Genomic DNA, 12,174 nt, shown 5'->3' with positions numbered 1-12,174 from the left:
TTTATGTAATCTCTCCTCATAATCTAATTCTTGGAGCCCTGGTATCATTCTGGTGAATCTGTGCTGCACCCCATCCAAGGCCAATATATCCTTCATAAGGTGCGGTGCCCAGAACCGTACACAGTGTTCCAGATGTAATCTAACCAGGGTTTTTTATAGCTGTAGCAAAACTTCCTCCTCTTTATATTCTAGCCCTCTAGTTAAAAAACTAATATTCCATTAGCCTTTTTGATTTTTTTTTGTACCTGTCTACTACATTTTAGTGATCTGTGTACATGAACCCCTCGATCTCTTTCGACCGCCTCCATTCCTAACTTTTCGCCATTTAAAATACTCTCCTGTATCCTTTTCTTGGTCCAAAATGGATGAGAATGGGGGAGAGATTGGATTTGCATCCAAAATGGGCGGCAAGTCCGAAGAGCAATTGCTCTGTGTACTAGTCTGGGATGCCAATCTCCAGGATTGCCCTGGAGTCTCCAGGAATTAAAGATTAATCTCCTGGACACTGCTGTGAGCAACCTGGGAGAAAAAGCATTGGGGCATTAAAAGAAAATTGTACGTTTGTTTCATTTTCTTTAAACACTTTCACTTATTAGTTCTAAAAATATTAGAGATGGGGGAAGAGAAAGGCTTTTTGATTGGGCGGGGTGGTTGGAGGCCAGAGGCCATGTGATGAAACCTCTAGGAATACATCCAACCAGCGTTGGCAACTCTATTGCTGGCCTGAAGCCCAATCCAAATTTGGCATCGGGCTTCATTTGATTGGAAGCGGCGAGCGGCAGGTGCCAAACAGGTGTCCCGGTGCAGCCCGCCAATTGGGGCCTGACGAATTCCAGCCAAGCTCCAACACCAGGCTAGCCCATAGGTAGGTCCTGGGAGTGAGGAGGTGAAGTTGAGGGGAGCAAGCTCAGGTCAGCACCAGTCCACAGTATTTTTGTGGAGCCAGCAGTGCAGTGCTACAGAGTTGCATGTATCCCCTTTTATACTGCACCAATACAGACGGCACATTCCTTCCGTTCATTTTACACTTCAACAAGTTGGCAGATGTTCTCATTTCATTCTGTAAAGTTAGGTTGTGGTGCGTGCACAGAAACTTCTTGCCAGTAACATGTTGAATGTTGTTGTATAATTTATATTCCTCCTGCTTTGTCTCAAATGGTGCCTTGCTTTTGGGTTTCTTCAAATAGTTGGGTATTATTTTGTTATTGGCCAATAGCAGGTGCATATCTATTGGGCTTAATTGGCCCTAATATTTGGCCTGCTAATATTTCTCGAATAAGATGATTGCTCTGCTGATGTAAAGTACTCCATCTCGTGGATTGGGTGAACTGACAAAAGCTGGCCAATGAGAACATGTGACTTTGATTAGCGGTTATCGCTGGTTAAGGACATAAACTTGCAATTCTCCATTTCTGCAGTCACTGAACCATTTATCAGGCCTAACAGCACTTTACTACCAAAACCACTAAAATATTGATACCACATAACCAATACTCCACTGTTAGGACCATTAGGCTATGAGAAAACAAAATCTACACTCTACTGCTGGAGCCAAAAGGTTGCAATGCTAAGTGGCCATCAATTAACCACTCAAATCACCAGGTTATGATAATATATAACCAACATTACAGTCATTAGGCAATAGCAACATATAATACTCGACTGTTAAAGCCACTGGGGCATGATAATACTGTCAATCACAAATAGAACAACAAGGCTGATATGTATTACCACAGCCAACAGGCCCACAATGAGACATAAACCTCCTACAAACTGAGGCACAAGCCCTTGAAAATGTCCTTTAATGAGGCATATAAACCAGACTAGTCTCCTGTCACATTCTTTGCTTTCCATATTTTATTCAGTAAAGAGTGAAGGATGTGATTCTGGTTGATTGCATTTGTGTGTTGGACCTGCCAGAATGGGTGAAGTATGTTTTGGTGTCTGCAAAATATAAGTATCTACAGTTTAAGGTAAGAAATTGGTTTGCATCAGTACTTTACAAACTTTTTTGGATTAATGAATAGCTGGTGATTATCTCTCTAATCTGTATAGTCCAGGAAGCAAAATCACATCATATGCAATCATTAAATAGCTCTCCAAAGATATCAAAGTAAATCATTATGTGGTGAGTCATAACATTGTCACATGCGCTCAAATAATTTGACCTCTGATTTTATGTTGAATCTATAAACTTAGGAAAGTTACCTCAATTCCCAATCTCGAAACTCAGGTCTTACATATTTACCTCAAAGCCAAGATTTCAATAATTTGAGATGAGTGCTGGGTGCAAATTGGGATAGTGAAATGTTTGTTAGCAGTCTGGATGGATATTAAGGGCAGGGCTAGTTACTCGAGCATGTAGGTCATAAAAAAGCTGTCCAATTGGAAACTTTTTCATATATACATAATTTCTTTTAAACCAGTGCCATAGGATGTTGAAAGTGATATTATCCCATTGTCAACTACATAATTTAATAGCCAGATGTACTGTTTGTGGAGTGTAATAGCAGCACTAGAGCAGGCGAGCTGTTCAAAAAGTGTAACTATCTGAATGATGTTTGAAACTTAAAAGGCAATGGATAAATAACTAGCCTCCTGTAAAGACTGCCATAAATCTGATTGTTAAACTATCATGACTGCGAACAAATGTCTCAAACTGACTTCTGCATATTAAAGAAGGAAGGGGGAATAAAACAAGAGATAATACAAAACATAGAAACATAGAAAATAGGAGCAGGAGTAGGCCATTCGGCCCTTCGAGCCTGCTCCACCATTCAATATGATCATGGCTGATCCTCTTTCTCAATACCATATCCCGCTTTCTCCCCATACCCCTTGATGGCTTTTGTGTCTAGAAATTTATCTAGCTCCTTCTTAGTCTCCACAGCCTTCTGTGGTAGAGAATTCCACAGGTTCACCACCCTCTGAGTGAAGACATTTCTCCTCATCTCAGTCCTAAATGTCCTACCCTGTATCCTGAGACTGTGACCCCTCGTTCTGGACCTTCCCAGCCAGGGGAAACATCCTCCCTGCATCCAGTCTGTCTAGCCCTGTCAGAATTTTATATGGGCCTATTCAACCCAATCTCTCCTCATACGACAGCCCTGCCATCTCAGGAATCAGTCTGGTGAACTTTTGTTGCACTCCCTCTGTGGCAAGTATATCTTTTCTTAGGTAAGGAGACCAAAATTGCACACAATACTCCAGGTGTGGTCTCACCAAGGCCCTGTATAACTGCAGTAAGACATCCTTGCTTCTATACTCAAATCCTCTTGCAATGAAGGCCAACATACCATTTGCCTTCCTAACTGCTCGCTGCACCTGCATGTTTGCTTTCAGTGACTGGTGTACAAGGACACCCAGGTCCCTTTGTTCATCAACATTTCCCAATCTATCACCATTTAAATAACACTCTGCCTTTCTGTTTTTCCTTCCGAAGTGGATAACTTCACATTTATCCACGTTATTCTGCGTCTGCCATGTATTTGCCCACTCACTCAACTTGTCTAAATCGCCTTGAAGCCTCTTTGCATCCTCCTCACAACTCACTATCCCACCTAGTTTTGTGTCATCAGCAAACTTAGAAATATTACATTTGGTTCCCTCATCCAAATCATTGATATATATTGTGAATAGCTGGGGCCCAAGCACTGATCCCTGCGGTACCCCACTAGTCAGTGCCTGCCATCCCGAAAAAGACCCACTTATTCCTACTCTATGTTTTCTGTCTGTTAACCAATTTTCAATCCATGCCAGTATATTACCGCCAATCCCATGTGCTTTAATTTTGCACACTAACCTCTTATGTGGGACTTTATCAAAGGCCTTCTGAAAATCCAAATAAACCACATCCACTGGTTCTCCCTTATCTATTCTACCAGTTACATCCTCAAAAAACTCCAGTAGGTTTGTCAAACACAATTTCCCTTTCATAAATCCATGTTGACTTTGTCTAATCCGGTTGATATTTTCTAAGTGTCCTGTTATCACATTCTTTATAATAGACTCTAGCATTTTCCCTACCACTGATGTTAGGCTTACCGGTCTGTAGTTCCCTCTTTTCTCTCTCCCTCCTTTTTTAAAAAGTACGGGTTAATAGGAAATGTAATGCATTTGGCTCATCTCTCTCACTTTGGTTTTATTACCGGCCTCTGCTTTATAAGTAGGGGCATGACAGCTTTGCTTTTGCAGTGTAATTACAGGTGGCACTCATTGCTTCTTGAGACCAAGTGGCAATTGTATTGTACCTGCAGGAGGCACTGTTTCTGAAATCAGTGATGTGGAGATGCCGGTGATGGACTGGGGTGGACAAATGTAAGGTATCTTACAACACCAGGTTATAGTCCAACAGTTTTATTGACGAACACCTGACGAAGGAGAAAGCCTCCGAAAGCTTGTGATTTTCAAATAAAACTGTTGGACTATAACCTGGTGTTGTAAGATACCTTACATCTGAAATCAGTGGCAGTTTAATCCCAAATGAGGTTGTATAGAAGAACCAATGATATTGGAGTAGATGGTTGCAATGTCCAAGAGGCACTGTGCAAATGTTGAAAAAAAAACTGTGAAGGCAGGAAAACAAAAACAGAAAATATACAGCGGATCTGCCAGCTTTTGAGGTCCTGACCCGAAACATTAACCAGATGCTGATTGACCTGCTGCATAATGCCAGAATTTCTATTCTTGTTTTAGGAGGTCCTTGGCGCCATCCACGACAGGTGGCGCTGTCTGGTAAAGCCCACTGACGGTAATGACAGCGAGCGAGGGCAGGTGGCGTTAATCGCGGCGGTCCATCAGCGCCGCTGCCCGGGAGGCTGGCGACACTGGCCGGTGGTGGCGCTGTGTACGGAGGCCTGCTGGAACTGCAACTGCAGGGGGCTCTGCATCAGGAGGTGCGACCACTCCCGGAGCAACACGATCCCCTCCTGTCTTCATATCATTGGTAAAGAAGCTGGGGGAAAAGCGGAAGTGCATAAAGAGCCCGGAAGAGAGTGGGGGAGAGGCAGTGTCTGGGTGAGAATTAAAAATTATCATGTTGCAATTGTGCTTTTATTTTGAAATTAAAAAAAGGGACACAGAAAGGTTTAATAAAATGTTATATTTATTGTAATTTGTAAAATAAAATCAGTGCATTCCTCAGCCCCTCCCCCCCCCTCATTGTATTGCATCCCTGCAGATGTTGCAACGATTTCTTCACAGTGCAGCTGTTCAGAAATGTTCTAAAACTGGAATGTTGCAAAATAATTCACTTTAACAAAACCAGTGCAAAATGTAGTTTGTTCCACTCCTGAAATTAGTTCATGGACTGAAATCTGAGAGCTTTGTTTTTGATGGTTAAACAGGGACCTTTGTTTAAATTCAGATTTTCACTTTTTTTTTTGCATTGTCATATTTTTGAATTCCTACCAACCCCTAAGCCCCTGGTAGTCTTAAAAGGTACATTTTTTTTTAAATTTAAAGCTTTAAACTGAAAATGACACATTATATGGCCCTGCATAGGGTTGCCACCTGCTTAGTTTTTTGACTTGGCTGTCTGGAAATTTCTGAACTATAAACCAGGTACCAAAACTCTCCTTTAAAATTGAAGTTTATTTTTTTCCCGCTTACACCTGTGTCTTAGCATGTGTTAGGAATGTGGAGTTTTCATTAAATAATCAAAGAAGATGTCACAATTTAATCCATGATCCTACTGTCTGGCTTTTAACTTAGCAAGAGGTGACGATCCTTGTTTTATGGACACGGAGTTGTTTCTGGGCAGCAGATTGTATTGGTTTATTTCATAGCACATTTGTTTACTAGACTTCTATATTTAAAAGAAAGAACTTGCATTTATATAGTGCCTTACACGACCTCAGAATGTTCCAAAGCGCTTTATAACCAGTCAAGTACTTATGAAGTGTGGTCATTGTTGTAATATAGGAAACACAAGTGTACATGCATCTATCTATTTATCTAATGAAAAGTTCTATGTCTGTATGAATGTATTTGCTTTCTGATTGGTCACTGCTGGACCAATTGGGTTGCAAAATCAAAAACAGAAGGCAACCCATGACAGTTCTCATTTTGTGCAACTTTGAGAAATCATCTCCGAAATTTGGACTGAGGTTGACACCTGATCTGAAACGGTAAGATATGAATGTTGGGTTCCCAGCGGCACCACGAGACAAGTGCAAAACCAACAATTCCTCCTTTCCTTTTATCGTGTGATCTGCAGTCGCTTCACTGTTCTCAAATCCATCAGTCACTGAGACTTCACACTGCAAGCCCCCAACAACCCATGAGCATTTTGACATGAGATCAACTAGTGTTACGTAATAACGCACGCCTGCCACGTTTCCATCTGCAAATGGACAAGCTTCTTGCAGGAAATCAAATGTGTGACACAGTACTCTGTGGGCCATGTCACTTTGAACTTTGGGCATTCTATGAGGAATGAAGAGTAATGTACTTGGAGGGTAGGGTGGTGTATTTCAAATGCAGTGGATTGTGCTGAGGGAAAGTGCTCTGCTTGTTGCATCTCTGCTGTTTGTATTTAATTCTCTATCCTCATCTTTTAGGAGGGGCGGTGATGGCTGCAGCAATGGAAACTGAGCAACCTAACATTGAGGTCTTTGAAACAGCCTCTGCAAGTGCTAGTGTGGAAATTGAAGAGTCAGAGCAACTCGAGCCGTACTATGTGGAGAGGTACTCCTGGAGTCACTTACGGAAGCTAATCACTGATAGCAGGAAGCTACATGGGCACATGATGGCAAAAGCTCCTCATGATTTTTATTTTGTAAAGAAAAATGATCCTGAAGGGCCTCATTCAGATAGGATCTATTATCTAGGTGAGCAGCCTCTGTCCCACAGCTGTACCAGGCCTGTAGTTTTATCTGTTATATTCGCACCTTTTTTCCACAGGGCTGCTATTCAAATCACTGTCATTTTATTCATGAATGGTTATGCCTGTTAAATGTCTGGATGTGTCTGCCTTTGTTTGCTTGTGGTTCCAGTGCTGTGATTGGTGTGTGCAACAACCTTTGCTATTTTTAAGGGCTAACAGCTCATTTATATTGGCTGTTTCTATAGTTGGGGTGATGTGACTGTAACAGGAAATTCCTGTGACAAGCACGTCCCCTGCAATTTTGTAAAGCTTGTAGCAGGTAATTCTTGACCATAGTTACATCACTAAATTATATACAGAAGTCGCTTGTTCTTTATGAATGCACAGGCTAGTATTATTCATTTTGTAGTAATCATTTCTCTCCCTCCCCAGCACCAGATTTGACCCTAGCTAGTGCGTGCTGGCAAGTTTTTTGACTATGAAGCGTATCACAGCGAGTCGATCTGGCCTCCACCTGAAATGCATACAAGTGTATCTCCAGCAGGGGTCAGCGGACAGCCATCAGCAATGGGAACGCTCGCTCTCCCTAGCCCAGGAGCGCTAAGGCTAATTGTAAGCCCTCTACCCTGATTGAGATCAGCTAACTTAGCACAGAATCAACTATTATTTCTCTCTTATGCTAGCCCATCACTACGGTCCAACCCCTAACTGGCACCTCTAATATCTGGCATTGCCACTGTAATGGTCGCTTCAAGATTCGTGTAAGCAGATTTATGGCACGTGTCCCAGACCCTGTCATCTCCCTCGCCTGGAGGAGGTTGCCCTGTTTTCATGTGGTCAGAACTTCCTGCCCTCGTAGTGGAGGAGGGTGGAAGAGGAGAATAAGATGTAAAATAAAGATGGATCTATTGCATACAGTTAAGTGCCTTCCATTGTAAAACAACTGTGAGAACAGATGCTGGGATACTAGCTTCAGTCTACAGCAAAACAATGAGCACTTTATTGTAACTGTTCCAAATGTCTGAATTCTGTGAAATTCTACCTTTTTGGGATGGATTGAATACATCAGTGAATTTCTTCTTTGTGCAGGCAGTTATTATCAGTCTGTGATGTGCGCATGGGTATTGCAAACATAAGTAGTTTCTGTACACAGTCACACAAAAGATGTGTATAGTGCACAAACATGGATATCATGCACAGATTCTGTCTCGTATTTACCTAAGTAGCCTACACAAACACTCATAATGTACCCTGATGTGAGTATTATATACAGACAGCAAGTATTATATACAGACAGTACACATAGAATCATAGAATCATTACAGCACAGAAGGAGGCCATTTGGCCCATCGAGCCTGTGCCGGCTCTTAGTAAGAGCAATCTAGTTAGTCCCATTCCCCCACTCTTTCCCCATAGCCCTGCAGATTTTTTCCCTTCAAATATTTATCCAATTCCTTTTTGAAAGCCACGATTGAATCTGCTTCCACCACCCTTTCACTCACAAGGAAATAATATACTCACGATAAATGCTGCACTCACACAGGTACTGTATACACAGATGCAATATGCATGCATGGAAGCACTGTACCCCCATACAGGGGCAGTGCTATATCCAGGCCTGCACCTAGCACACCACAGGGAATCATGTGTTACCATTACGGCATGGGGGAAATTGGTGTCCCTTTAGTTAGCTGTTGCTGTGTCAATAAGATCCTGTGTGGAAACAGGCTGAACTATCAGGTTCTATGTCTGTCTCGCTCCTTTTCTGCCTCAATTTTTTTTTTCTCTCCTATCTCTCATCTTGGCTTAAGTTCTCTCTCTTGTGCCTCACTGTGCCCACCATCTTTCCAGCATAGGAACGCTCTCTCAGTCAACTTGTACATCCTCTAATAACTGCTCTTGTGTGACCTGCATTGTCCTCTGACCCCTGCCCCTCTCCAATCTAAAAAAAAAGGCAACAGTGGCAGTGAAATATAGCAAACTAATGTTAAAGAGCAATCTGTGCAGTTTGGGGAACTAAAACTGAAGTTGTAACAGTGGAAACAAATGCAAAAATGGATGGAAAAGATCAGTAAGAGCTGAGCTGTGGAATGCAGTGAAGCTTTCCTCTGTGTAACAAAATTGTAAACCAATTTATAAAGAACATCTAAATTAACAATCTTTCAAATTTTCTTGTCTGATGCTGTGAAGGCCTTCAAAAATTGAAATTACATGTTTCTGTGGAAAAAGTAAGATTACAATCAAAAGAATATTTAAGAAATAAACAAAGGATGGAGCATTATTATAAAATATAAAAAATTACTCATTAAAAGGGACTTTAATTGACATATTTATTCACTTATATTACCATAAATATACAAATAGTGCCTGACACTTACAGTCATATGGTACTTATTGATGCACAGAGCTTATGCTTTTCTATATTTGTGGTTATGCTACTGGACTACTAAACCAGAGAATGTGAGTTCAAATCCCACCATGACAGTGTGAGAATTTGAATTCAGTTAAAAACAAAATCTCGAAATAAAAAGCTGCTATCAGTACAAAAGTGACCATAAAGCTACAGGATTGTCACATTGTCATAAAAAGCCAACTGGTTCACTATATCCTTGAGGGAAGGAAACCTGCTCTCCTCACATGGTCTGGCCTATATATGACGCACACCAATGTGGTTGACTTTTAACTGCCCTCTGAAACGTCTTAGCGAGCCTCTTAGTTCTATCAAACTGAGGGCAACTAGGGATGGGTAATAAAATGCCTACCTTGCCAGCAACGCTCACATCCTGAGAATGAATATTTTTTTAAAAGGGAATATGTAATTTGTAAATTAATGTCGGGAGTATGTAATTTGAATATTAATACTGGATGGGCGTAATTTGTATATGGATGGAGGGAGTGTATTATGTTAATGTAAGGAGCATTTAATTTGCATAGTAATAGGGAACGTGTGTAGTTTGTGGATTTATTAATGTATGGAGTGGATAATTACTATATTAATGTAAGGATTTTATAATGTGAATATTTCTATATAATCATAGAAATTTCAGCACAGAAGGACACGATTTGATCCACTGTGCCTGTACCAGCGCTGGCTCCATATTGAAGCTATCCACTCACCTCATTTTCCTGCTTTTTTCCTATACGTTTTAATATTTTTCTTGAATTATTTATCTAAATCCCTCTTAAATCCCATGATTGACTCAGCTTCAATAGTCACTTAATGCATTCCACACCCTAATAACCCTTTGCATGAGCAAACATTCTTCTGACCTCCTCCTTTATGCTTCTTGTACTAATCCGAAATTTATGCCCCCAAGGTACCAAAGGGAATATTCTTTCACTATTTACCCTCTGAAATTCTTTTAAAATTTGAATCCTTCAAGTAGAATCCACCTCTACTCCATGAATACAGCCCTAGTTGTTCAGTTCTCCCATCATTGCTATATCACTTCATACTCGTTATCACCCTAGTCAATCTACATTGCAGCTTTTTCTATAATAGGGTTTGCGAAACTGGATGCAGTAACGTAACTGTAGCATAACCAATGCTTTACAGTGCGTACTAATACTTAATTGTATATATGCTAATGTAGGGAGTGTTAAAAGTTATGTATATTTACTGATGGAGGGAGCATGCAGCTCTGTACATCGGTTGGGAATATGTACTATATCTAGCACCACGGAGGAAGCTGATAATATCCAATTTATTGTCCATTAAATTGTTGTTTACAAGAGTTTTGCTTGATAATATTACTGAGTGTTGATCTGGTGTGTAATTGATTTTAATATGTGATCCGTTCCAGCTATGTCAAATGAAAACCGGGAAAATACATTGTTCTACTCAGAAATTCCCAAAAAGATAAACAAGGATGCTCTCCTGCTACTCTCGTGGAAACCTCTGCTGGACTACTTTCAGGTATGGGGTTACAGTGGTAACAATTGTTATTTTACTTGTCTCTAAATATGGAACACCAAATGACTTTGAATGTTTATGCCCCAGTCCATTCCTGACTATGGAATTTACTGTCGTGAAGAAGAGCTGTTGAGGGAAAGAAAAAGGATCGGAACGATTGGAATTGCTTCATATGATTTCCACAAGGAAAGCGGAATGTTTCTGTTCCAGGCGAGCAACAACATCTATTTTACGGTGGATGGCAGCAACACAGGCTTCACTGTGAGTCCCATCGTTCGTTTCTAACTCTACAAATTGAAGTTGCTTTTCTCCTCTTTTACATCCCCAAGCCAGCTCAATTCTTTGGATAAGAAGGCAGATTCCTTGTTTGTAGGCCTTTTTTAATGCCACTCTGAAAACAACCATTAGGAGACAGTAAAATTGCTGAAGGTTGGTTCACTCTCTCTGGCTTTACTGCCCCACAGGAAAGCACGTGGTGTTGTTAGCCTGGACTCAATGCATTGTTGTGCCTATTTTTTAATTTTTCCGAAATCACATAGTCTGATAATCTTGTGAGTTGTATGTTTAATGTTTAATCTATGATCTGTTTGAAAGTTAAACTTTATTATGTTTTCTTGCCAGTGTCACATGGATCCATTCTGATAGGCCTTTATCTACAGGGTCACATACAAACCAGCTTGATGGGCCTCTGCCCACACAGGGTCACATGGGATCTATTCTGCTCGGACTCTGCCCATAGAGTCATATGGCATCCAATCTGATTGCCTTCTACCCACATGCAGTCTCATGGGAATTAGACTGATAGGACTTTATTCACTTTTTAATGGATAAAATTGCTGCTTACATGTTGTTGTGAATGAGTAAAAGTTGTGCAACAAAGTGAGGGTTAGGATTGATTAAAGACCAGACCCAGTAGCTCAGTGCCATTTCTAATGAGTGTTAAAGTGACACGGACAGTGACATTGATGCTCAAGTTCATAGAGTGGGATGAGGAAGCTTCATTACACTCAATTCCTGATCTGACCTGTACTAAGTGCAGCAATACTACATGAAGGCTTTGGCACTTTCCTGCGAGTAGAAGGGGAGATCAGACCAGGGTTGCTGGTGCAGTGCCTCCTAGCATCTGGCCAAAGAGGACATCAGTAAAGGTCTGTGAGCAACACTCCCACCCTCTCATTGGCAGGGATACGAGTCCACGTAATTTAAAGGCTCGGGCATAATAAATTAGATTTTAAAAAGTGAACTTTGGGGCTGAATTTGGGATTAATTTTAAGGGTTGGAATTAACAGCAGACCAGACCATTTTGTTACCGTTTAAAGTTATGGTTGCAATGTGGTTAGGTAAAAGCTAGACCAGGTACAACTTGGTGCGAAGGAGAAGGTATTCCATCAGGGCATGGACAGAAAACTATCAATTGCAGTAGGAAGGTTTCTTT

General features: G+C 41.0%; 1 protein-coding gene across 2 annotated transcripts in view; it reads left to right on the top strand.

The window, feature by feature from the left end:
- Positions 1 to 4,955: 4,955 nt before the first annotated feature.
- Positions 4,956 to 12,174, top strand: part of LOC137301786 (dipeptidyl peptidase 8-like) — a 32,896-nt gene continuing 25,677 nt past the window's right edge. For both annotated transcript variants that reach the window (XM_067971417.1, XM_067971418.1), the window contains exons 1-4: positions 4,956 to 5,016; positions 6,561 to 6,830; positions 10,630 to 10,742; positions 10,827 to 11,000. In XM_067971417.1, coding sequence (XP_067827518.1) covers positions 6,572 to 6,830; positions 10,630 to 10,742; positions 10,827 to 11,000 — 546 coding nt within the window. In that variant the 5' untranslated portion in view covers positions 4,956 to 5,016; positions 6,561 to 6,571. The remainder of the gene's footprint in view (positions 5,017 to 6,560; positions 6,831 to 10,629; positions 10,743 to 10,826; positions 11,001 to 12,174) is intronic.

The sequence above is a fragment of the Heptranchias perlo genome, chromosome 34 (assembly GCF_035084215.1).
Source record: "Heptranchias perlo isolate sHepPer1 chromosome 34, sHepPer1.hap1, whole genome shotgun sequence".
Taxonomy (NCBI): Eukaryota; Metazoa; Chordata; class Chondrichthyes; order Hexanchiformes; family Hexanchidae; genus Heptranchias; species Heptranchias perlo.
This window is presented reverse-complemented; position numbering and strand designations above follow the sequence as displayed.